The sequence below is a fragment of the Apus apus genome, chromosome 4 (assembly GCF_020740795.1).
Source record: "Apus apus isolate bApuApu2 chromosome 4, bApuApu2.pri.cur, whole genome shotgun sequence".
Taxonomy (NCBI): domain Eukaryota; kingdom Metazoa; phylum Chordata; class Aves; order Apodiformes; family Apodidae; genus Apus; species Apus apus.
In genome coordinates, this window is record NC_067285.1 from 81,053,972 (window position 1) to 81,076,140 (window position 22,169).

Below are 22,169 nucleotides of genomic sequence, written 5' to 3' on the forward strand. Positions count from 1 at the left end.
TATGATGCTATAGTTCATTACCCTTGGCTCCAGTCAGGCATAAACAAGTTTTTTCTCTATTTTGGAATTTTCCTCATGTATTTTGGCCCAGTCTTTTGGGGCTTTTCTGTTTTCCTTGAGATAAAACCTCTTAGAAGTAACAGGTGTGACTTACTTTACTCAGTTTTTTACTATTCTGAAGTGGTCAAATTGGCAAAGAAATAAAGATTACGTTATTACTGCTGTGGTTTATAGCTAACATTTCATGAAACTTTATTAGAACCCCCTTTTATTCATTAGCTCATAACTTTATGAAAAACAATTTTGGCCTGAAATTTTCCAAGTTTAGTCTGAAGGCAGAAGGATTTTTTTTACCTCCATTCAGCATTTTCTGACCTACCTAAGCTAATGTGAGAGGTCTGTATATTTTTTAAAGAAATGTTAAGTCTCCATTCTTCTGAACTTGAATGGATAACTAACTGTATGTGAAATGTATGTGTTTAAGTTCTACGTTTGTCTAGAGCACAGTGCAGTCCTGCCAAGTATAAACACAGATAAAATGTTACAAAATTAAAAGCTATGAAATAGGGGGTTTACATAACAAGTCAAAATATATTCTGTTTTAGATTGCAATAATTTCTTATGGTAGAAGAGAGTAACTAAAAATGTGCAACTTTGCAGTGCTTTATAAATACTGAATAGATTTTCACACTGGTTAAAATATTATTGTTTATGTATTCAGGCAAAAATAACTTTGTTGACACAGGTTTTTTGTTTAATGCTGAATTTCCTGAAGCACCTAAATAAAAGAGCCCAGCTTCCGCTGAGTTCTCAATACCCAACAGTTTTTATTGTTGTCAGTTTTCTAAATCATCCTTCAACAAGACTCAAAAAATCTGGCCCTAAAATGACACGTCCAACCCATTTCAATACTGCTGCCTGAGCAGCTTTGGTAGCAAGCTAACTTTGGTGATCATATGGCAGGTATTCATTTAAGCTTTCCAGCTTCCTGCCTGCAGAGGTCTATTTGTTTCTAAGGCAGAAACATTTTCTCCACATGAGCAAAGCTGATAAGTTCTGTTCCAGCAGAGAAATAAATTACATACTAGATGTAATGAGACATCAATGTCCAGTAAATGTCCCGTTGCTTGTGAGAGTGGGACTGCGTGAGACAACAATCAATAATTTTCTGGTAATTCTCTAATTCCTCCTCTCCCCAAAGCTCCTTTGTTAAGGAGTTACATTCAATATAGCAGGAAAAAAAGCCCCAACAAGGAATGGAACTTGGAAGTGCAGCAAGAAGGGAAGGGCTTACGAAAACAGAGCAACAAAGAGCTACCAAAAGTACTTACTCAGTTGTGTTGCCTTCAGACGTACGAACCCAATGAAGTTCAAGACTTCTCTGATTAGGCAAGTGTGATGTTTCTTTAACAGAACTGCTTTCTCCTTTCACATCACTAAATTTACGGCTTTGTGAGTATCACTGGTTCTTCAGTTTTATGGGAAATTTTATTTGTTTGCTTATTTTGTTGGTTAAAAAGAAGGGTGTAATGGCATGATATTTTACTTCATATGGAAGACTCTGGCAGTAGCACTGCTCATTCTGGTGGCTGCCCGGCAGTGTGCTGCTCCTTGCAGGACCATGCTGGGAAATGCACAGAGTTGATATTGGGATGAGTGCCAGGCCATGGGGCAGGTTTTCATCAGGAGCTGGTGAAGATGGCAACAGCCATCACATCTTTCCTCATCATCATCCCCCTTCTCCTCCTTTGCTGTGCCACAGCTCTGATCTTTTGAAATAACTAATGGTCAAAAGAATGCAGCTAACCAGACTAAAAAGAACTAATTTGAATATTGAGAAATAATATATTCGCTTTATAGGTGAGTTTTATGGAACACTTTTTCAGCAGTTTGTTGATCTTTGTTAGCTTCTATCAAAATCTCTTTAAATTGCCATGCACCCTTCTAAAGCAACAAGTCATATTCTGTGGTCTGCAAACATGGTCAATCCAATGTCATTAAGAGTCATTCTCTGGATGTGTGGCTTCAAAGATATGGTTCCCTTTATAATAGATTGCCAGGCAGCAGCCATACTAGTAGCAAAAGTAGGAAAACTGCCATCCCTACCATTGCTTTGGCTGCTGTTCTCATGTAAGGCCCGATAGAATTTAGTTAATTAGTATTTATTTTGATTCCTCTTTAGACTACTTCCTACCAAGGTAGGAGGAATGAGGGTGGCAAATTACCTGATTCTGAAAGCCAGATGACTTGTGAGTCATTCTCAAAAGATTTATTTTCACTTTAACAAGCCTCTCCCCGAGTCCCTTCCAAAAAAAAATCCCAAAAGTCCTCTTGTCTTCTTCAAGATACATTTCCTGTCCTCTTCCAAAAATACTTTTTTGCCACCCCCTAATTTAACCCAAAGCATGACTGAAAATACAAAGTACATATGCTACCACAGAGTCATGCTGGAAGAATGATAAAACAGATGTGACATGGCTCAATCCATGAAACCTAGACAGGCTGGAGAGTTGGGCAGGGAGAATCTTGATGAAATGATGAAATTATGAAATGAAAACAAGGGCAAGAGTAGAGTCTTGCATCTGGGGAAGAGCAACCCCATGTACCAGTACAGGCTGGGGGCTGACCTGCTGGAGAGCAGTGTAGGAGAAAGGGACCTGGGGGTTCTGATGAACAGGAGGATGACCATGAGCCAGCAATGTGCCCTTGTGGCCAGGAAGGCCAATGGCATCCTGGGGTGTATTAGAAAGGGTGTGGTTAGTCGGTCAAGAGAGGTTCTCCTCCCCCTCTATTCTGCCTTGGTGAGGCTGCATCTGGAGTATTGTGTCCAGTTCTGGGCCCCTCAGTTCCAGAAGGACAAGGCAGTGCTTGAGAGTCCAGCGCAGAGCTACAAAGATGATTAAGGTAGTGGAACATCTCCCTTATGAGGAAAGGCTGAGGGAGCTGGGTCTCTTTAGCTTGGAGAAGAGGAGACTGAGGGGCAACCTCATCAATGTTTACAAATATGTTAAGGGCAAGTGTCAGGAGAACGGAGCCCGGCTTTTTTCAGTGATGTCCAGTGATAGGACAAGGGCCAATGGGTACGAACTGGAACATAGGAGGTTCCACGTAAACATCACAAAAAACTTCTTTCCTGTGGGAGTGACAGAGCACTGGAACAGGCTGCCCAGAGAGGTTGTGGAGTCTCCTTTGCTGGAGACATTCAAAACCCGCCTGGACACGTTCCTGTGTGATGTGCTCTAGGTGACCCTGCTCTGGCAGGGGGGTTGGACTAGATGATTTTTTGAGGTCTCTTCCAACACCTAAGATTCTGTGATTTCACCTCTAACATTAAAAAGTCATGGATAGGAAGAATAAAGATGCATTTCTTCAAAGGTTACTTTTTTAGGTGATTGCTCTTTGTGAATTGCCATCTGAAAGAATATCAGCATCCAGAAAAATTACAGTCTTTTACAGAGGTCAGGATTGAGAGTGGAAGCTTGGTCAACTCTTCAGCCTCATCACTGAGTTCATATAATACAGAGACTGAGAGTGTATTTTCCATACACTAATTACAGTACAGGCCAGCAGCTCCAATTTTGATGCTCAAGTCCGTTTCTGGAAATGCAAAAAAACCCACCAATGGGGTTTTTTTCTGGTTTTTCCTTGTGTCTTTGATGGGTTTGTAGTTAGGGGGTTCTGAGCAAGCAAATCCTGGCAGGTTTTTGAGGAGGATTTGGTTCTGTCTACAGCACTGTGTGGTGCTGACCTACTTGTTTTGCACATGAATTGATGGATAGGGAGTAGAGAGAACAACTGGCTTCACATCATCTCCCCTCAAGAGACCAGTCCTGCCCTCTCCCATGAAGTGGTCAGTGAAGCAGAGAGCACAGTGAGAGCAGTAGTACAGGGCTGTGACTGAGGCAGAACTCCTAGCTGCAAATGAGCGCCTTTTGTGTTGCATTGCTACACAGCTGCGTATGACTGTACAGAGACCATGCACCTCTGTAATTTGGCCAGATTTCAGCAGGAGCCAGCTCAGTGGCAGAGCTCCCCAGGAGCCTGCACAGTTCAAGCACTGCTGAGGCTTGCAAGTTGGTTGCAAGTGGTAGTGGGCATGGCCAAAATTGTGAGCACACAATTTGTACAGCTGAGTCAGTGGCTGAGGTGGTGTCTCCTTGTCCAGGCTCTGCTGGATGTGGCTCTCATCACAAGGAAGAGGAGCTTGAATCCCAGCAGATGTTCTAAATGGAGAGGTGACATTTTAATGTGAGAAGTGAAGATAAGAGTAAATCAAAACATTTCACAGTCTGGTGCTGATTTCATCAGCTTGCTTCTGTCCAAAACTGCCCCGACCCAAAAAAAAAAAAAAAAAAAGAAGAAAAGAAAAGAAAAAAGGCGGTCTCTGTAAAAATACAGAGACCTATCACTTAAAATTATTTTCAGAGGAGAATGAGGATTTTCACTCTTATGGAAATAGCTCTCTGTTCCCCTTCCAATATTTTGCATGCCTACTTATTAACTAATATTGTGGGAAATAACGTAGAAAATTTGTATGAGTTGAGCAGAATAGTTCCTAGAAATAAAACCTGGACCCTAGAGATGCTTGAATTTTTGGTTCAGCTCATGAACTGTCTGCTTAGCTGAGTAGACCTCTGCTCTGCACCTGGTCTTTGTGTTGTAAGGTAATTCCTTTTGAAAATACTAACAATAAGAATAAAAAAAAATTTAAAAGGTAGTGAGAGCAATGCACTTCAGTTAGGCTAATCTATCAGTTAAGGCTCAGATTCTGCAATTTCTTTACAGACAAAACTCCTATTTAAAGTGAAGATGAGCACTACCTGAACTCAAGATTGGAGAAGGAGCCATTGTGATCATGCAGTCTGACCCTTTTAAGAACAGGGTACTTCTTTTCATGTAGCAATCTGCTGAGCAGGAGCTGTTAAATTTCCAAAACCACCAAAATGCATTTGCTTCAGAAATGAGTGTCAGTTCTAATGCATAACCATTTTTCTTAAGAAATCTTTCTCTTTTTCAGAAGACAATTACAAGCTTTGTATTATAGGCTGTGATTATTATACTACATTTCCAAGAAGAAAAAAACCAAATTACAATATTGCAGGCCAGCATTTCTCTTGCTTTTTAATGAATTGCTTTTGTTTTCAAATCAATGTTCTCTGATTATAGTCTTGTAAATTTTCAGTGTTCACAGTCTACAGAAGCAGTTGCAACTTTGTGAGTTAAAATACATGTCAAGATAATGCACTTGTTTCATTTAGAATTAATAACTCTTCAAGGAAATCTAGAAAAGGTAGATGTCATTTGTATTTAAGATTTGCATCTGAGAGGTAATCACAGTTCATCAGCTCCTGGAGGGGTTTGAAACTTGGAAAATACTCTTCCCAATTCAGGGTCATTATCCATTATGTGTACAAACAAAGCAAATCAAGAACAATTAAATGGAAAACCCACAGTAGATTGCAACAATCTTTTCTATACCTTTTGAAAGCATTTACTTCTAGAAGAATTCTCAGAACATAGTTCTTCTACCCCAAATGTTCTTCACTATAGGTGTATTTATACAGTCTTATATATGTGCATATTTATGTGTGTATATACTTGAAAGACGGTCAATGCATGTATATCCTTGGGGAGATCTTCAGAGTAGCTGTAATGGTATAAGTAGATAAAGATCTGTGTTGGTTATAAATAATGATTATTCATGTGCTATGTCATAACACTTTTCAGTAGTTCTATTTGCATGTAGAGTTTTAATTAAGAGGTAACTGTCACTGCAGGTTGACTGCAGAAGTCTGCAAAATCCAGCAGAGAGATAAATGCCAATGCCAAGTCATACAGGTTGGAGAGCATACAGGGAGTCCAGAATAAAAAATGGGCTTACAATCAAAACTCCCTTATTGCTGACTTACTCTGTTATACACAGAGATTAAGAGGTCCAAAATCTGCTTGTTTAGGGTTGTACATGCCAGATGTGGGGTTCTGGGTTTTTTAGGGGGCTTTTTTTGGGTTAATCTACATGTGATACATTGGAAACTGAAACTTTGGGATGTGGTCGGTAAACTTGTTAGGAGGGTGTAGGTGCTTTATTTAACAAGAGTGTCTTTACTGCTTTCAGCATGCTGGGAAGTCCTAGAACAGATTGCAGAGATTTATCTCAGCTTGATTCCAAAGGGCTTTAAGTGTCCTTCTGCCTGTTTGAAAGTATTTTGGTTTCTAATTAATTTAGCCAGAAGACACATTATTTCTGACCTTCACAAACCACTGCCTATCTGATCGTGTTTTTTAAACATCCCATTAACTGTTTTATTTAAAAAAAAAAAAAGGCAACTTGTCTTTTCCTGTTGTGAGGGGCAAAGTACAAAATGCATATATATGTATGTATCTACTGCTAGTGAGCCATTATATGTAGAACACATTTTTTTTTCCACAGTATGTGGTATGGTTTGAGGTTTATATGACATAATAGTGCCATTTAAAATAACATGAAATCTTAATTTCCTTGAAGTCACTAGCAAAAATCCCATTAATTTAAGTAAAGAAAGGAGATACCTACCTTGCAATTTGTAATTTAATAGCATTTTTTTACTGACGTTGAAGTCAGTAAGTGCTCTTTACGACTAACTTCAAAATAAGACTCTTCCCCCTCTGTCTTTGAGATGCAGATAGAGGAGGGTTTTTTTCTTCAGCCTCAGTGACAAGGACTGCAAAGACTGTGAAAGGAAAAATACACTGTTCTGCCACAGCTAAACAACCTAAACAGAGCTGCCTACTCTTGTAATGCCTTAAGCAGCCATCAGAAATTGTATCTAAGAGTTAGGTGTACAATTTATGCATCCTGTAGGTGTTGTCTACCTGGACTTTTGTAAAGTCTTTGACACTGTCTCCCATAGCATTCTCATGAAAAAACTGGCTGCTCATGGCTTGGATGGGCATTCTCTCTGTTGGATAAAACACTGGCTGGATGGCCTGGCCCAGAGAGTGGTGTGAATGGTCACCAGCTAAATCCAGCTGGTGACCAGTCACTAGTGGTGTTCCTCAGGGCTCAGTACTAGGACCACTTCTGTTTAACAGCTTTATGAATTACCTCGATGAGGAGAGAGAATGCACCCTCAGGAATTTTGTGGACCACACTAAGTTGGGTGGGAGTGTTGATCTGCCTGAGGGTAGGGAGGCTTTACAGAAACTTGGACAGACTAGATAGAAGGGCTGAGGTCAAGTTCAACAAGGACAAGTGCTGGGCCATGGACTTGGGCCACAACAACCCCATGCAGTCCTACAGGCTTGGAGGAGAGTGGCTGGAAAGCTGTCCAGCAGAAAGGAACTTCAAGGTACTGATCAACAAGCAGCTGAATATGAGCCAGCAGTGTGCCCAGGGTGGCCAAGAAGGCCAATGGCATCCTGGCTTGTATTAGAAATAGTTTTGCTAGCAGGTCTAGGGAAGTGATTGTCCCCCTGTACTCAGCACTAGTGAGGCCTCACCTTGAGTGCTGTGTCCAGTTTGGGGTCCCTCAATACAAGAAAGACATAGAGGTACTGGAGAGGGTGAAGAGAAGCTAGGCTGGTGAAAGGCCTAGAGAACAAGTCTTAGGAGGAGCAGCTGAGAGAACTGAGGCTGTTTAGTCTAAAGAAAAGGAGGCTGAGGGGAGACGTCATCACCCTCTACAATTACCTGAAAGGGCATTGTAGAGAGGCAGGTGCTGGTCTCTTCTCACAAGCAAATAGTGATAGGAAAAGAGGAAATGGCTTAAAGCTGCACCAGAGGAGGTTTAGGCTAGACATGAGGAATTTTTTTTCTCTGAAAGTGTTGTCAGGCACTGGAACAGGCTGCCCAGAGAGGTGGCTCAGTCACCATCCCTGGATGTGTTTAAAAGTTTTATAGATGTGGTCCTGGGTGTTACAGTTTAGGGGTGAGCATGGTAGTGTAGGGTTAAAGGTTGGACCTGATTATCTTAAAGGTCTTTTCCAACCTAAGTGATTCTATTATTCTGTGATCCTGATTGAGATGAAAATAATGGCCCTTCAATTTTTTATAGTGAAATTACTTTTACATAGTATGTAACTCACAATATGCAAAGTGAATTGATAATGCCTGGTACTCGTCTAGATATATGAACAAAAGTTCAGCTTTAAAGAAATTCTTGAATCAACAAAGACTTTCTTGAATTAAAACATGATGTGGAGAATGTGTAGATTTATAATTACAAAATAAAATAAAGTTTTTCCTTTCTTGTTGGTATCATATTGGCAGCAAAATGTCAGTTTTAGAAGTTTTAATACATTGGGAAGTTTTCATAAGTGTATGTATTTCAAGGCTCTGCAGGGCCTTTCTGGGTTATCTGTTCCATCCTGCCAACCCTGTAACAGCAGGAGTTCATTACTGCTGCTTCTCTTTCATCCTGCTTTTCTTCTAAATGCCACGTTCCAAAATTGTCCAATACTGTTTTCTCTAAAACACGTCTAGTGAAGATGCAGTGTGTAATTCATCTATCCACCCATTGGTGTTGAAGCAAAGTGCTTCTTTAGCATGTGATGACAGATAGAAGATGAAAGCTGAGCAACTGTTGGATTCATTCTTCATAAAATGATATAAATAAGTTAAAGCACTTCTAATTACTTTTTTTCTAAGGGAAAAGGTGTAGGTGTCTTGGACACAACTGTAAGTTCTGGGCTGTGGCCTGGTGGAAGTGTCCCTGAAGATCTGGGGTTGAAGGCCCCATGCTGCCTCTAGTCCTTCCTGTGTGCTGCAACACCAACCCCACGCCCTGTTTCCCTGCTCTAATACCCGCTGTGTTAGGCAGCAGCAATGGCCACAGGCTCAGCCTTAGGCTTACTTAAGCCTTAAGGTATTTAATATTAGACAGTCCCATACATCTCTATGCCTCCTATTACTACCAGGGCATTGATGGCAGTCTCCACCATTGTTTATTTGCCAACTTTTAATAGCTTGGGCTTATCTTTTAGCTTTTCCATATGGGTCATCAATTCTGCTTCCAACTTACTTTTTTTATATACCATCTTTTAGATCAGTGCTGATCTTAACGCAGAATGGTACAATTTTTTAAAACATAATTAACTTCACAGAATCACAGACTCTTAGGTGTTGGAAGGGACCTCGAAGGATCATCTAGTCCAACCCCCCTGCCAGAGCAGGATCACCTAGAGCACATCACACAGAACGTGTCCAGGCGGGTTTTGAATGTCTCCAGAGAAGGAGACTCCACAACCTCTCTGGGCAGCCTGTTCCAGTGCTCTGTCACTCTCACAGGAAAGAAGTTTTTTGTGATGTTTACTTGATGTTTACGTACCTTGTATGTGTCTATTTAAAGTATCCATTATGTATTCGGTATATTTCTTGTTAATGTTCTTACAACCAATTTTCTTTGTGTTTTACTTTCTCTGGGGACTCGTATTACTTCCGGAGCAAAATGTATTCACATCTTTACTGTTGCTATCTTGAGTCCATTCCTTCTGAAGTTTGTCTATATTTGCAACAAATCTTTTTTGCATTTTTGTATGAGGTCATTTTTTTGAAGTACATAAAGATAATTGAAATTCATGTATTTTCAAATATTAAACTACCAACAAATTAGAATGTGTTTGTCCTCATAACTAACCTAAAAGCTGAGATTTGAGTACTCTTAAGCCCAGTATACCTTCTTGTGAGAAATAGCTAACTATCTTACATCAGTCACATAGTGAAAACAAGAACATTTGCTTTTCTAATATATGGGCAAGAAAGTCAAAGCAGAAAAATAGTTTTTTGCTAGATGTAACCAGAAGAAGCAGAAAAGGGAGAAAAAAAAAATCAATGCTTGTGGTTTTGTGTTTTCCCTTAGAATGACATATTCTTTGAATCGTGTGCCTCCAAGCTGACCAAGCTTTATGGACAAGTATTATAATCAATATAATTGGGTTTTGTCATACTTAATGTTTTTTGTGATTTATGAATGTGTTTTTTAAGTCTTCAGTAAGAGATATTACCAAATATTTTAAATTCCTTTCATTCCATGTAAAAAAAGGAATTGGAGAGGAGTATGCACATCATTTATGATCCCTCTTTCTAGTGTGTTAGGTTTTTTTTTTTTTCTTAATGTGGGGCTTATTCTATAAAAGGCAGTATGATAGCTATCTGTCTTTTCACTTGGATCAAGAGAAACTCGCTGCAGAAATCTGCCAGTGCTGGATGAAGTTGTACAGAAGTACACATCCCAGCTGGTTGGCCTGCGGTTCTTGTGAAGAGCTGACTCACAGTATAACCAGCTCCCTTTTCTCTGCAGACCATGTAACTTCAAGACAAGAAAGAACTGTCGTTCAGGATTAGGTTTATTTATAAAAGTCAAATCATCCAAGTCGCATGATTTCCTGCTAGTGTTACAGCCCTGATCACCTGATGTTTGCAGTAGCAGAGATCCATGACCACAGAGTGCACTAGTGGGAGCTTCCAGCCCACACCTGACACACAGTGTTTTCTGAACTGGGAAACTCAGTAAGCTGGAGCACCCAAGTGATGCTGTTTCTGGCTGGCTGCTCGCCAGTGCAGTGCAACGTCACTAGCTACATAGCACTGAGACAATTAATAAATTGTGATAAGTGAGAGAATTTACAAAATAATTAAGGCACCTTGAACATGACACATTTTCAGGCAACAGGATATTTTGTATGATTATGTTTTGTGTAAACATGGCTCTATTGTCTATGGAAGTTAATGAGCTGTAAATGGAGAAGGACAGAGGAGAAACATATGGAGAACAGTGTTGTGTGTAAGCTCTACAGATATTACTGAGGTGCTGATTTACTTCAGACAGTATACATCTGGAACATATTACTATAGTTCTACACTCCAGTCAGAAAAGTCCAGTGCAAATAAAAGAGGTTCATTCCAAGCTAAAAATAAGTAAATAAATAAAAGATTATAGAGCTAATTTGTATTTGATAAAATAAATTGTTAACTATTACTGTAGTTGTTAAAAAAATGAAATATAGCAGCTATATAAATAGGTTTGGATGCATCGTAAATCATGCATTAAATACTCGATCAAGAAATAACCACAAATCAAGGTTACTGGAGAAAGCAATGTAAAAAATCAAGGTGTAGCAAGAAAATCTGGTGGCACTTTATCTTGAGCTTGAAAATGCGCTCACCCTCTACTTTTAAATACCCAAGTAAAATGTCATTCCCTGATCTTTATTTTTTCCCTGGCTACAAACCTTGGGTTTCACACACTGGTTACTTGTGTAATGGTAAGTGCTTTCTTTCCTTCCAGAGACAAACCTGGGTCTTAAAATGATGTGTCTTTTCCAACCAAAGCGATTCTATAATACTGTGATGTTTGCTAGAAGTTTGAGAGGATGCTTAGTGAAGTGAAACAGTTAAGCAAGCAGTTTGTGGTGTGGCTGTCACAGGTTTCATTCCATTGAAATCAACTATTTTAGGACTTAGCAATGTGTTTTAGAGATCTTTAAGATACTATGTGATAGCATAAACTGAATAATAAAGCAAAAAAAAAAATTAAAAAATCAGCATTATTATAGCGGTGTACAAAAGAGAGGAAAGATAATTCAAGCTATTGGTGCCAATATGATTTATTGCATTAAACTTAAATACAACATAGAAAGGTGCTGCACCTCTGCAGCATAACTGTACTACTGAGTACCATAAAAACAAATAAGTACATGATGGGAAGAAAACCCTCTTTTCCTTTAAGTTTAGAATTGTAGTTATGAATGGCATCCTTGCAGGTTAATCTATTTTGCTTAACATAAAGTATGTAGTAGAAAGTCATGGCATTGTGCTGTGTTTTCTGAAGCACTTAAACCAGTTTATATTTTGTTTGTCCATTTTTATTTTTTTTTAAGTACACTATTTGCCTTTCATTGACAGAAAAAATAAATTATTTGCTGTTCATGTGGTATCTTGACCCATATTTTAAATTTTTTGTATTTTTTTTCATAGGTCCTCCCATGCCATCCTCCTCATCTAGTCCATCAGTTACTGAACATTTACACTCCCCTCCTCCATCACCCAATCTCCATGACAACCAGAGGTGGTTATTAAGTAATAATGCCAGCCAGCCAGTTCAGGACTCTGATACAGATGAGGACTATACTGCCAGCTCATATCTAGTACAGACCGGTACTGTTTCAGTGTCTGTCCCAAGTCATGGTAAGAAGAGCATACTTTGTGTGTAGCTTGAATACCCTTTTATTTTCCGTCCTCTTACAAAGTTGTCTAATACAAGTTTAAGGTATCAAAATGTCTTTGTATTTTAAACTGCTTTTCCTTTAAATGTCACAAATAGTGCTTCTACCTTAAGGAAAGGAAGAAAGTAGCCTCCAATATGTAAAAGCTCATCTGAGTTATCTTCAAATGCAGTATGTATATGAAGCAATAGGCATTAAGGATTTGTTATGTAATGTAATTTGTAGCAAGGGACTAGCCTTTAGTTGCACTTTTGAAAGGGTAGGCTGTGGTTGGTTAAACTGTCATGATATATAGCTTCAGAGTAATGTAAAAGTTGTATTTTACTACCTCATCAAGTTCAGCAGGTTATTTTAGTTTCCCTGGGGCAAGAGAACTGGATGGGACACTCTAGATGGAGGAAAGAGATCTAGAGGTATGAGAGGAGGCAACAGTGGCTCCTGAGATGTATGTTTCCATGTTTCTCATCCTCCCAACCAGTATGAGTAACCAACAGGAGTGACATGTACTTGAAACACCAATGCCTACTTATATATATCATGCCCATTTTTTTATTTTATTTTTTTAAAACATAAAAAATAATAGCCACAGGGTTGCATTTTTGTTGTATGATTAATCAGATTTTATTGGGATAGGCAAACTATAAGAATAATTTGTTAATTGATAGCTCTCCCCCAGCAGATCAGCAAAGCTTTGAACAAGCCTCTTTTTTTAAGAACCATTTCTGTCTTTCGATCGTGAAGAGCTCTCCTACAAATTAACCACTAGAGGGGGTTTGAAGAAATGTTTTCCTTCAGATTGCACATCATTTGGTTGGACTGAATTGTTTTGCAGAGCAAAAAAACTACCCTTCCCTTCCTAGCTTTGAGTGCAGCTTTGGTGTTGTGTCTAAAAGGCCAAGCTGCTAAGAACAGCTGTGTATGTGAATTTGACAACCTTTTTTTTCTTTGTCATTTTTATGGGTTTGGATTAAGATCCTTAAGAATTTTTGCTTGTTCACCTTGATCAAAATGGTAATACATTGTCCAGGGTATATCAAGCAGCTGCTGCTTCCTTTCCTTTTAATATAGTAGTAATATGAAATCTCTTAGAAAGTGTATGTGTTACCCAAAAAGTAGCCTGTTTTAGTTCAGTAAATTAATACATTTAGATGACTGTATCCACCAGCCCTTCCTCTGCAAATGAAAAATGCAAAAAGCAAGAGAAAGCTGCTAAAAATTTTGAAGATTTTGAATGAGCTCCTTATGCCTCCTAGCCTCTTGGGAAGGTAGTAAGTATTCATTGTTCCTCTAGGTTTTCACATTTTGCTGCTTCTGAAATTTTCAGCAGTTGCTTGCCAGTCTGCATTTGCCAACCTTGAGGAACGTTCCTTACTGCTTTCACCCCAGATGAGCCAAAGTGATTTCAGCTGGTCCCATGACGAGTAAAGTCTTGGCTTTTTAGCAGGACAAAATTAGGTTTTTTTAATAGCAAGCTGGACAGAAGTAACATCATGGTATATGTTGAAAGAGTTGTTCTTGCTAAGACTTATGCTAAGCAGAAGGGAAACCAAATGTACTCTGTATGTGTATGTTGATTTTACGACCACCTCTCACTTCCTGCTCTGTTCCTGTGTCTCCTCTATCTGCAGATGTCTGCGATCAGTGTGTATTTGCAGTACAAGTGCTTGCAGTTTCTGCTTCCCTGCTGTCAAAGAATTAAATCAATGAGATATATATACTCATAATCTAGTAGTGCCAGCGGCCATATAATACAGCTAATGATCTTTCTCTCAACAAGATGCGACTTGTTGTTAGAATGCTTCAACTTGCTAACCACAGATACTGTATGATCACAGAAGTCGTTTCCAGCCTCAATAATTCTGTGTTTCTGTGATTGCTATGATTTAAGTAGGGGTTGTTTGCTTTTCTGCTGAACAAGGAAGAGACAATGGGTGTTCTGGTAGTGAGCTTCCACCCTGCAGTTAGCTGCGGGATCAGGGTTTGCAGTATGTGAAGAACAGATGCTTTTATCCAGCACATATATGAATATTACTTGGAATAGCTACTTGGTTTGCTTTTGATTGGTTACTCATGTCTTATACTGTTGGCCTATTGTTGGGGAAAAAATCAATTCTTTGTACAACAGACAAAATCAGAATTTAATAATTAAGCTAATAATTTCTACATTAGTTACAACTTTCTTCTGCTCAATGATTTGCATTGTTGTTTAGCCTTTTTACTAGTATGTGGACCTCTCCAAATCGACTGTATAAAGTATGTTTCATTTAATTGTGGTGTTTGGTACAGTCTTTTTTTAATATTGTATTTTCTTTAGCTAAAATGGTAAGTAATGTAGCATATGTAGCACTTCCACGGAGGAAGGTTGTTGGGTTTTTTCACCACTTGTATTTTGATTAATCCAGATGCAAAAGAAGCTTACCATGCTGTCTAATGTCAATGGGTACACAATAGCTCCTATACCATATTCTGGATGACTTTGTTCGATGTTTATGTTGGCAGGGGGTGGGAGATCACTTTTGAATCATTTAGGATAAAAAGGTACTGATCAAAATTAATTATATAATTGAACTGTTTTCGGTTATATTGACTTTATCGGAATAACAAACTAAATTACCTTCTCTTTAGTCAATCTGAGTTCATTTGACCAATGTACTTTATGTAGCAACTCCCTCAAAGTTTAAAGGATCTGATTATGTATTTAGAATTATATTAATTGAAGCTTTTGGATTTTGTTAGTTTGTTTTGTTGACCAGTGGGAATTAGCTTTCATTTGATGAATTAGCTAAAGGGGAAGTGAGAATTAGTAAAGTAAGTTAACAAACGCTTACCACAGTAGAACAAAAAGGTCTTTATGGAGGTAATGCTAGGAGCTTCAAAAATTCAGACCAAAGGAGGACTGTTGTGGATAGTTTGCTATGAATCATTTAATTTCTCTAAAAGCAGTGTCTTAATAGTTTGTGAAATTCAGGAGGAAGTAAATTTTTAGGACCATCAGTCGTAACAATGTTCCTTTACATAGACTGCCAATTTATTCTAGTTGTTCCTCTTCTCCACAGTACAGCTGATATAGTGACTGTGTTCCAGCAGTCAGCCTATTTGTTGTCTGATTTCATAACAATTTACTAGTTTTATTGTATTTAGAAAGAAGAGTGAGCTAGTGTAGAAGGGCATCTGAATATGTCTGTGGGGAAGAAGAACAGTTGTTTAGGTGAGAAGAATAGTGAACTAGGAGTAGAGAAGAGAGGATTCTTGAATATGACTGGGGTAGAGAGGGTTTCTTTATGTAATAAAGTCTACATATAAACAACAGAAGTCATGTAATATCTGTATTTAAGCATCTTGATAAGCTTCTTAATCTTTTTCCACAAAAAAATTAGAGATTAGTCAGAACTTGGAGGGGAATTTATTGAAATTAGAAACAGCTTATATTTCAAAAGAGACATGTATTATAATGAGAAATACAGTGCTAAATTCTTAGGTTAAGCAGACACTATGAAAAAAACATATAGTGAAATGTTAATGCTTACTACTGATGGTGGAGATTAAGAGTCTGAATTAGAAATTCAGATTTGAGGGTTTTTACCCCCTGAATTGGAAACATTATGGTAGAACCATCAAATTTAAAATACAGAAAGATGTATTTCACAGCAGCATTTGAACAGTATATTTGAACACTGAAGTTGTACAAGATGCTTATGTTTCTTAATAACAGTTTGTGATGATAGTTCATCTGATAGGAAGATCTGAAAAAAATGTCAATATAGTATGTTTTCTGGTTTTTCTTGATCAAGGATCTGCCAGGTGATGCACAGTAAACAAGATTTTGCTCCAGCCACACAGAAGGTGCAAATTGATAGGCTTTTCAGTTCAAAATGGTTAAGCTTTCCTGCAAGAATAAAAAGGTGGAAATCTTGAGCACAACTCTGAATTTCAATTTGTGAAGTAGTAGTAGTAGTAATAATAATAATAGTAGTCGGATTATAGCATGCAAGAACTTCCTTACCGAAAGAGTGATTGGACACTGGAACAGACTGCCCAGGGAGATGGTGGAGTCACCATCCCTGGAAGTGTTTAAAAGAAATATGTGTGTGGTGCTTAGGGTTATGATTTAAGCACTGAACAGGAAGATTAGGTTATGATTGGTGGATTTAGGTGATTGTTGGACTTGATGATCTTCAAGGTCCTTTCCAACCAGGATGATTCTGTGATTTTCATATTCAGAGATCTCACTGTAGGACATTTCACTCTACAGACACCAAATCTTCTGTGGTATAATTCTCCTATAAATATGAAGACTTTAGTTCAAGATGACTCATTAGAATTTGATGGGAAAGGTTATACAAAAATATCTGTCATACAGAAAGTATTACTATTTTATAATATCACAATGTCAAGAAGCCGAAGTCAGAACCTTTTATAGAAGTCAGGTGCTTTTATACAAGCACCTGAATACAAGCAAAATACTCAAGCCTGGTAGCATTAATGACCAGATGCAATACATGTACAAAGCATAGGTATGAATTTTGTTAAGGGTCTGTTTGGGTGTTTTAACATTTCAGATTTTCCCTCCACCTATCGTGGTGGGTTTTTTCTGCATAGGTATCTCAATTAATGTAGAATCACCATAATTAAGCAAATTTCCTCTTCTCAGTTCTGCCTTTTCCTTCCCACCAGAAGCAAATCGAAGTATGAACGGACATACACAGAGGGATTTGTGTTAAAAGCTAGTGGAAAAGGCAAGTGACTTTAAGGCATCTTTTCCTTCTTTGCAGCTGTTCCTCTTCCTCCTGTGAGGCTAGGAAGAGGACAATGTGATTTCTCCCTTCACACCACACTGGCTTGTGAGAATGTTGGAAATAACCTGTCAATATTGAAAAGACCCACAGCAAATTGGGTCATTCTTAGCCAGTATGTTGGAAGTACCTCATGTAACTTTTTGGCAATCCTGCTTAGTGCCTACAAAACACATCCTAGCCTTTATTTTGTCCCTGATTTGCCCTAGTTATTCCACAAGGGAGACTACATGTGCTACTGAACTCAGTTTTAGCAGTCAGGCTGTCACCTGCCATGTAGTCAACAGGAGTTTAGTTCTGATAATGGGAGAACAAAAGGAGAGAAAGTGCTAGGGGAGAAGGAAACACAAAAAAGGATGGTGTGAGGTTGAATGCTTAAAAGCTGTTTGGATTTTTTTGATGAAGTGTAAATTTGCTTCTTTTTCTCTCCATCATTCTGAGAACTGGCAGTCCACCCAGATTCCATGGAAGCTCTGTGGGTCTCCACATGCATTGTTTTCACTGTTGTCTTGCATATTGTCCAGTTAGATTTTTTTAGCCTCTTGTATCAGAATCCGTGATAAATTAAGTTTTGTCATTGTTGTATCAGTGCATACGATTTGTCTTCAGGTCTGACACTGGTCCTAAAGCATGTTGCTTGAAAAATTAATACAGACCTGTTTGGTTTGAAGTAGTTAAGAATAGTAGAACAAATTACGAGGAGCTGTGTTGGAGAACAACACAGGGTTATGCTGGAAACTTAGATTTATTTAACATAATCGTTAGTTATATAGATGAAGGAGCAAAAATGGCATTCGTAAAATTTCCCAGTGATACTAAATAGTGAGAGTTCTGAGTGCCGACTGAGACCAAAAAGTTAATAGAAAAGGACCAGCAAAGATAATTAATTTTATGGCCAGAAACTAATAAAGTGAAATTAGGATTGAAAAATGTACACTGGACTGAGATGCAGAATATTCAGGGAAAATCTGAGGAGAAATGGTAGTAGAGAATTTTAATCAGATATAAATCAGCAATATGATCTAACTAACAAGTGTAGTGGGAGCTGGGTATACAAGTGCATCCACAAAGAGCGAATCATAGACATAGCATCAATGGAATATAAATATTGGGGGGGGGGCTCTTGCTTTTTCAAATTTCCTGTCAAATTCTCTTATTAGTTCTAGAATTATTGCTATTTATTCTACTATTGAGTTATATTTGGATGAAAACAAGTAGAAAATAGCAGTATTCATATATGGGAATAGGTAAGAGAATACAACTTTAACTCAGGACATATTCTAAGCATTAATTACATGCTGACAAAGGAAAGCAAATAACACAAGATGAAATGGAGCGTGTTGTGTACTGTGCAGAGATACAATTAGAAGCAATAAGATGAAAATAAGGAAAGGAAAGAATGAGGCACATTATCAGGAAAAACTGTATAACAGGGAGCTCTATTAAAGTATCTAAATCTATTCCAGGGGAAGTGACAGAACCTCTTGTCACTTTGTAATGTGAAATTAAAATAAATAAAAATGTTAGTCATACTGCTGAGAACAAATCCATGTTTGCCTGGGAGAAGGTGGATTGAGGTAACCTCCTGGAGCTTTTCTGGTAGTACTCATGTGCATTTCAGATCAGGTATGCAGGAGTCTGTAGTTCATAACAGAGATTATCCTACTAAGTTATGGTAAGTGCATTTCATTAGCAGCATGCACATTGCAGTGCACTTTGTGTTTACGTGTAACAGAAAACTACATTTATTACTATAGCCCAGACTTCACTCTGAAATTGTTCATACCTTCCACTATAAATCATCTGCAAAACAGACACTTTTCCTTCCCACTCGCTGGACCATTTTATATCCTGCAAAATTACAAAATCCGTGATTCCGTAAAAATAAGGTTGCCTCTTCTCAGGGAAAACTGCCAGTATTTTTAGGGCATGTGCATACTGACATAAACATTGCGTAAGCAAAAGTGTTTGATACCTAGAAAATCAAAATGCCTGTGATGCTAAGTAGAAGTATTTGACAAGCTTTCTGTAAATACAGAGTAAATTCATACTCTAAATATACCAGCTGACTTTTCTGAGGCCAAAGATTGTTACATTTCAACCACTGTGTAGCAGTGCTTCCAGGCTTCCTCAGTAGCTACAGATGCACTTAATCTCTTACAGTCAGAAATGAGATAACGCAGGAAGGCCCGATATCCTTTAGGTACAGACTGACAAATTTATCTGTTCCACGTGCTTGGGGCAAATCTAGTTTCTTTGATAACTTAAAAAAGTGTGTCTTGAATGCTAGCCAGTTTATTTTTCATTATTTTTTGATTTTTGATTTCAGTTTCATGAATCTGTCTTTTTATCCTCTTTCTTTGGTTTTTAAGCCAAACTTCTGTCAACATTGTTTCCTTAATGTACAAAAATGTACATTTGTTCACTTGAATTAAGCATCCAGTCTGTTTGCCAAGAGCAAATTACAGTTCCCCAATCTTACCCTCACCCCTCCAAAATTGAATTTTGCGAAGTGGTGCGCAATTAGTTCGCCTGATTGTTGTAAGTCAGGTTTTTCACTTAAAGAATTTTGTATTTTTTGGTCTCTGTTACTTAACAGAAGAGCCAAGACCAATTATTTCTCCTCAGATTGTGGCCTTTGTAGCCTTCAAAGAACAGTCTCCCCCACACCTCCTGTATCATTTGCTGCAAAGTATCTTTCCAAAGATGATTTCTGCCTCTTCAAAGGATTCAGAGTGACAAATTATCCATCTTAGACTCGAATGCATGCCAGATGGGACAACCTGCCAACTGTGCATCGTACTGCGGATATGATCTGCTGTAGAGACATTTCCTCCCCTCCTCCCTTCCCCATCAAATCATATTACAAAGAATCATGGAAGTTAAGAAAATCTGTGATGATAGATTGTTTCTGGAATACAGTGCAATTCAAAAGCAGAATATAGTTTTATCAAAAGAAGAAAGCTGCACCCAAATGTCAGATCACTTTAACTGAACAAACATGTACCTGGCAGCATAGATGAACATGAGAGTCAAAAATGCATCCCTTCTCTGCTTGCCAGTGCTTGCACACACATCCTTTCCTTTGACTAGCTTGGTTACAGAACAGACGTTCCTAATTGCAAAATAAGGAGCTTGAATTTAAATTTTCTTGCAGTTTGTCAGTGGAAGAACCCTGAAGTCATGATCAGGAATTAGGATGTACAGCTCTTGTGGGGAAAAGTAGGCTCTAACAAATTTATGGTAGATGTTAATTTATAATACAGAAGGTAAAAGAAGAAGGAAACAGTCACATAAAGGGTTTATTTTCATTATAAATTGCAAAGCTGAGGCCTTTACCCATTTACTGCTTAGGCTGACTTTCAGAAGTACAAATTATGTGTATGTGCACAGTAAATAACTCATGTGAAATAAGGATCAGATGCAAGTGTCTTGCATCATCACATTAAATTCTTTCATTTACAATTATTTGTTATTTTATTTGAGGGAAAGATATAATATATTTAACTCTCTACCACAGCACAAAATATTGTTTTAAAAGCCTTATTTAGGAAAAGAGCACTGAAGATCTTACACATACCCCCATTTGTTCATCAGTCAGTGGCAACAGCCTGAACTTGCAGTTTTACAATCCCTTCTTATCAGCTCTAATGCTCACTGAGCCTTGATAGCTTTGGGAATATGAAAGATCTTCCAGAAACAGAATTAGCTGAAGTCTGTGAAGTTTAGATAAAATCTTTAAATTTATTTATTTATTTTAATATTCTGGTTTCTTAGTCTTTCGGCTGCTCTCATTGGGGCTTGTTTTTCTTAATTTATTTTTTTTTAAAGTATTTTATTGTTTTTTCCCCAGCTGTGAAAGCTTGGTCAGTCATTTCACTTTGTTGGTTTTAGCAGAAAGTGCAGTTTTAGCTGGAAGCGAACAGGGCTCTTGCAAATTCTACCGACAGATGCTTGTCAGTCTTTCATATTAGAAAGACTGAGGAATTTGCACTTGAGTCACTAAGCAAACAATAAGTGGATGTGCACTGGATGGTTGTGAAAACAGAGCTTATCTTAAAGTTGCTTTGGAAAATAAAAGACTAAGCTTTTGACACCTTTAATTTAACATCCTTTATCTTTTTGGTATTGTCAATTATTTTAAAAGCTTAAGGACTGTGCTTAAAACATAATTTCTCTGCTCTTCTACCTCATACACAAAAGGCTTCTCCATTTATTATCTTTCAGTGTCTGGACAGAGCATTGACATGAATTTCTTTGACACTAGCCCATTAGGAGTACACGGGAGTAGTAACCCTACTTTTTAAGGATGCAGAGATCTGACTAGAAGGCACCATCATCCTTCCTCATGCAAGGCCAAGGATTCCTATTGTCAGATGCAGTGGGCATGAAAGCAGCAATTTTACAGCACAAAAACTCCAATAACATTTACTGCGGTTGGCTGAGATTGCAATGCACACAGGCACTGCTCAGTCTTGGTTGCTTAAGCACCAGCTTCCCTTGGCTTTTTGCCAGCCCGTGCTCTCCAGAGAGACAAGTCCTTTAAGGGGAAAGAGTTTTCCTTGTACTGTGCTGTGGGGTAAACAGACCGTTCAGGCATAGTTTATTGCATTACATACTTGACTATGCATACTGGAATGTAGCAAAGTAATTGGTAGAATTATTTTAATCGGCAGAATTCATAGGTATGAGATACATTATCTGAGCCAGGAGGAAAAAAAATAAATATGTAAGGATGTTTCCGTCTGCTAAGTTGCTGATCATTTATTACAAAGGACTGAAAATACTCTCTCCGTGGGAATTCTGTATGTTTACACTAGTATCCCTGCTATGGTTACAGAAAACTGAATTAATTTGCCTCATTGCTATTCTTCTCTTGAAGATAAATCCCATAACAGCAGCAAGTTACAGTGTAAAAGAACAGTTCTGTGTATGTAGCAAGATACTTTGTTGGCATTAAAATCGGAAATACTGTAAGTGCTGGGTACTTGCAAATTGAAAGGAAGTCAGTTACTGCAAATTCTTCCATCAGTCCCACTCACCTTTGCATTGATATGTACTCTGCTTTGCAGCAGTCAACAGTAAACTTACCCCATCATTGCCACAACCTGGAGACTCCACATGATATATTATCTTAAATTTTATTTTAGGTGCACTTTTTAATGCTTTAACACT

At 38.1% G+C, this 22,169-nt stretch overlaps 1 protein-coding gene across 10 annotated transcripts in view; it reads left to right on the top strand.

Annotated features, from left to right (window-relative positions):
* The window catches only part of TENM3 (teneurin transmembrane protein 3), a 503,658-nt gene that overhangs the window by 320,963 nt on the left and 160,526 nt on the right, over nt 1-22,169 (top strand). For all 10 annotated transcript variants that reach the window (XM_051617407.1, XM_051617408.1, XM_051617409.1 and 7 more), the window contains one exon: nt 11,954-12,163. In XM_051617407.1, the coding sequence (XP_051473367.1) occupies nt 11,954-12,163 (210 nt within the window). The remainder of the gene's footprint in view (nt 1-11,953; nt 12,164-22,169) is intronic.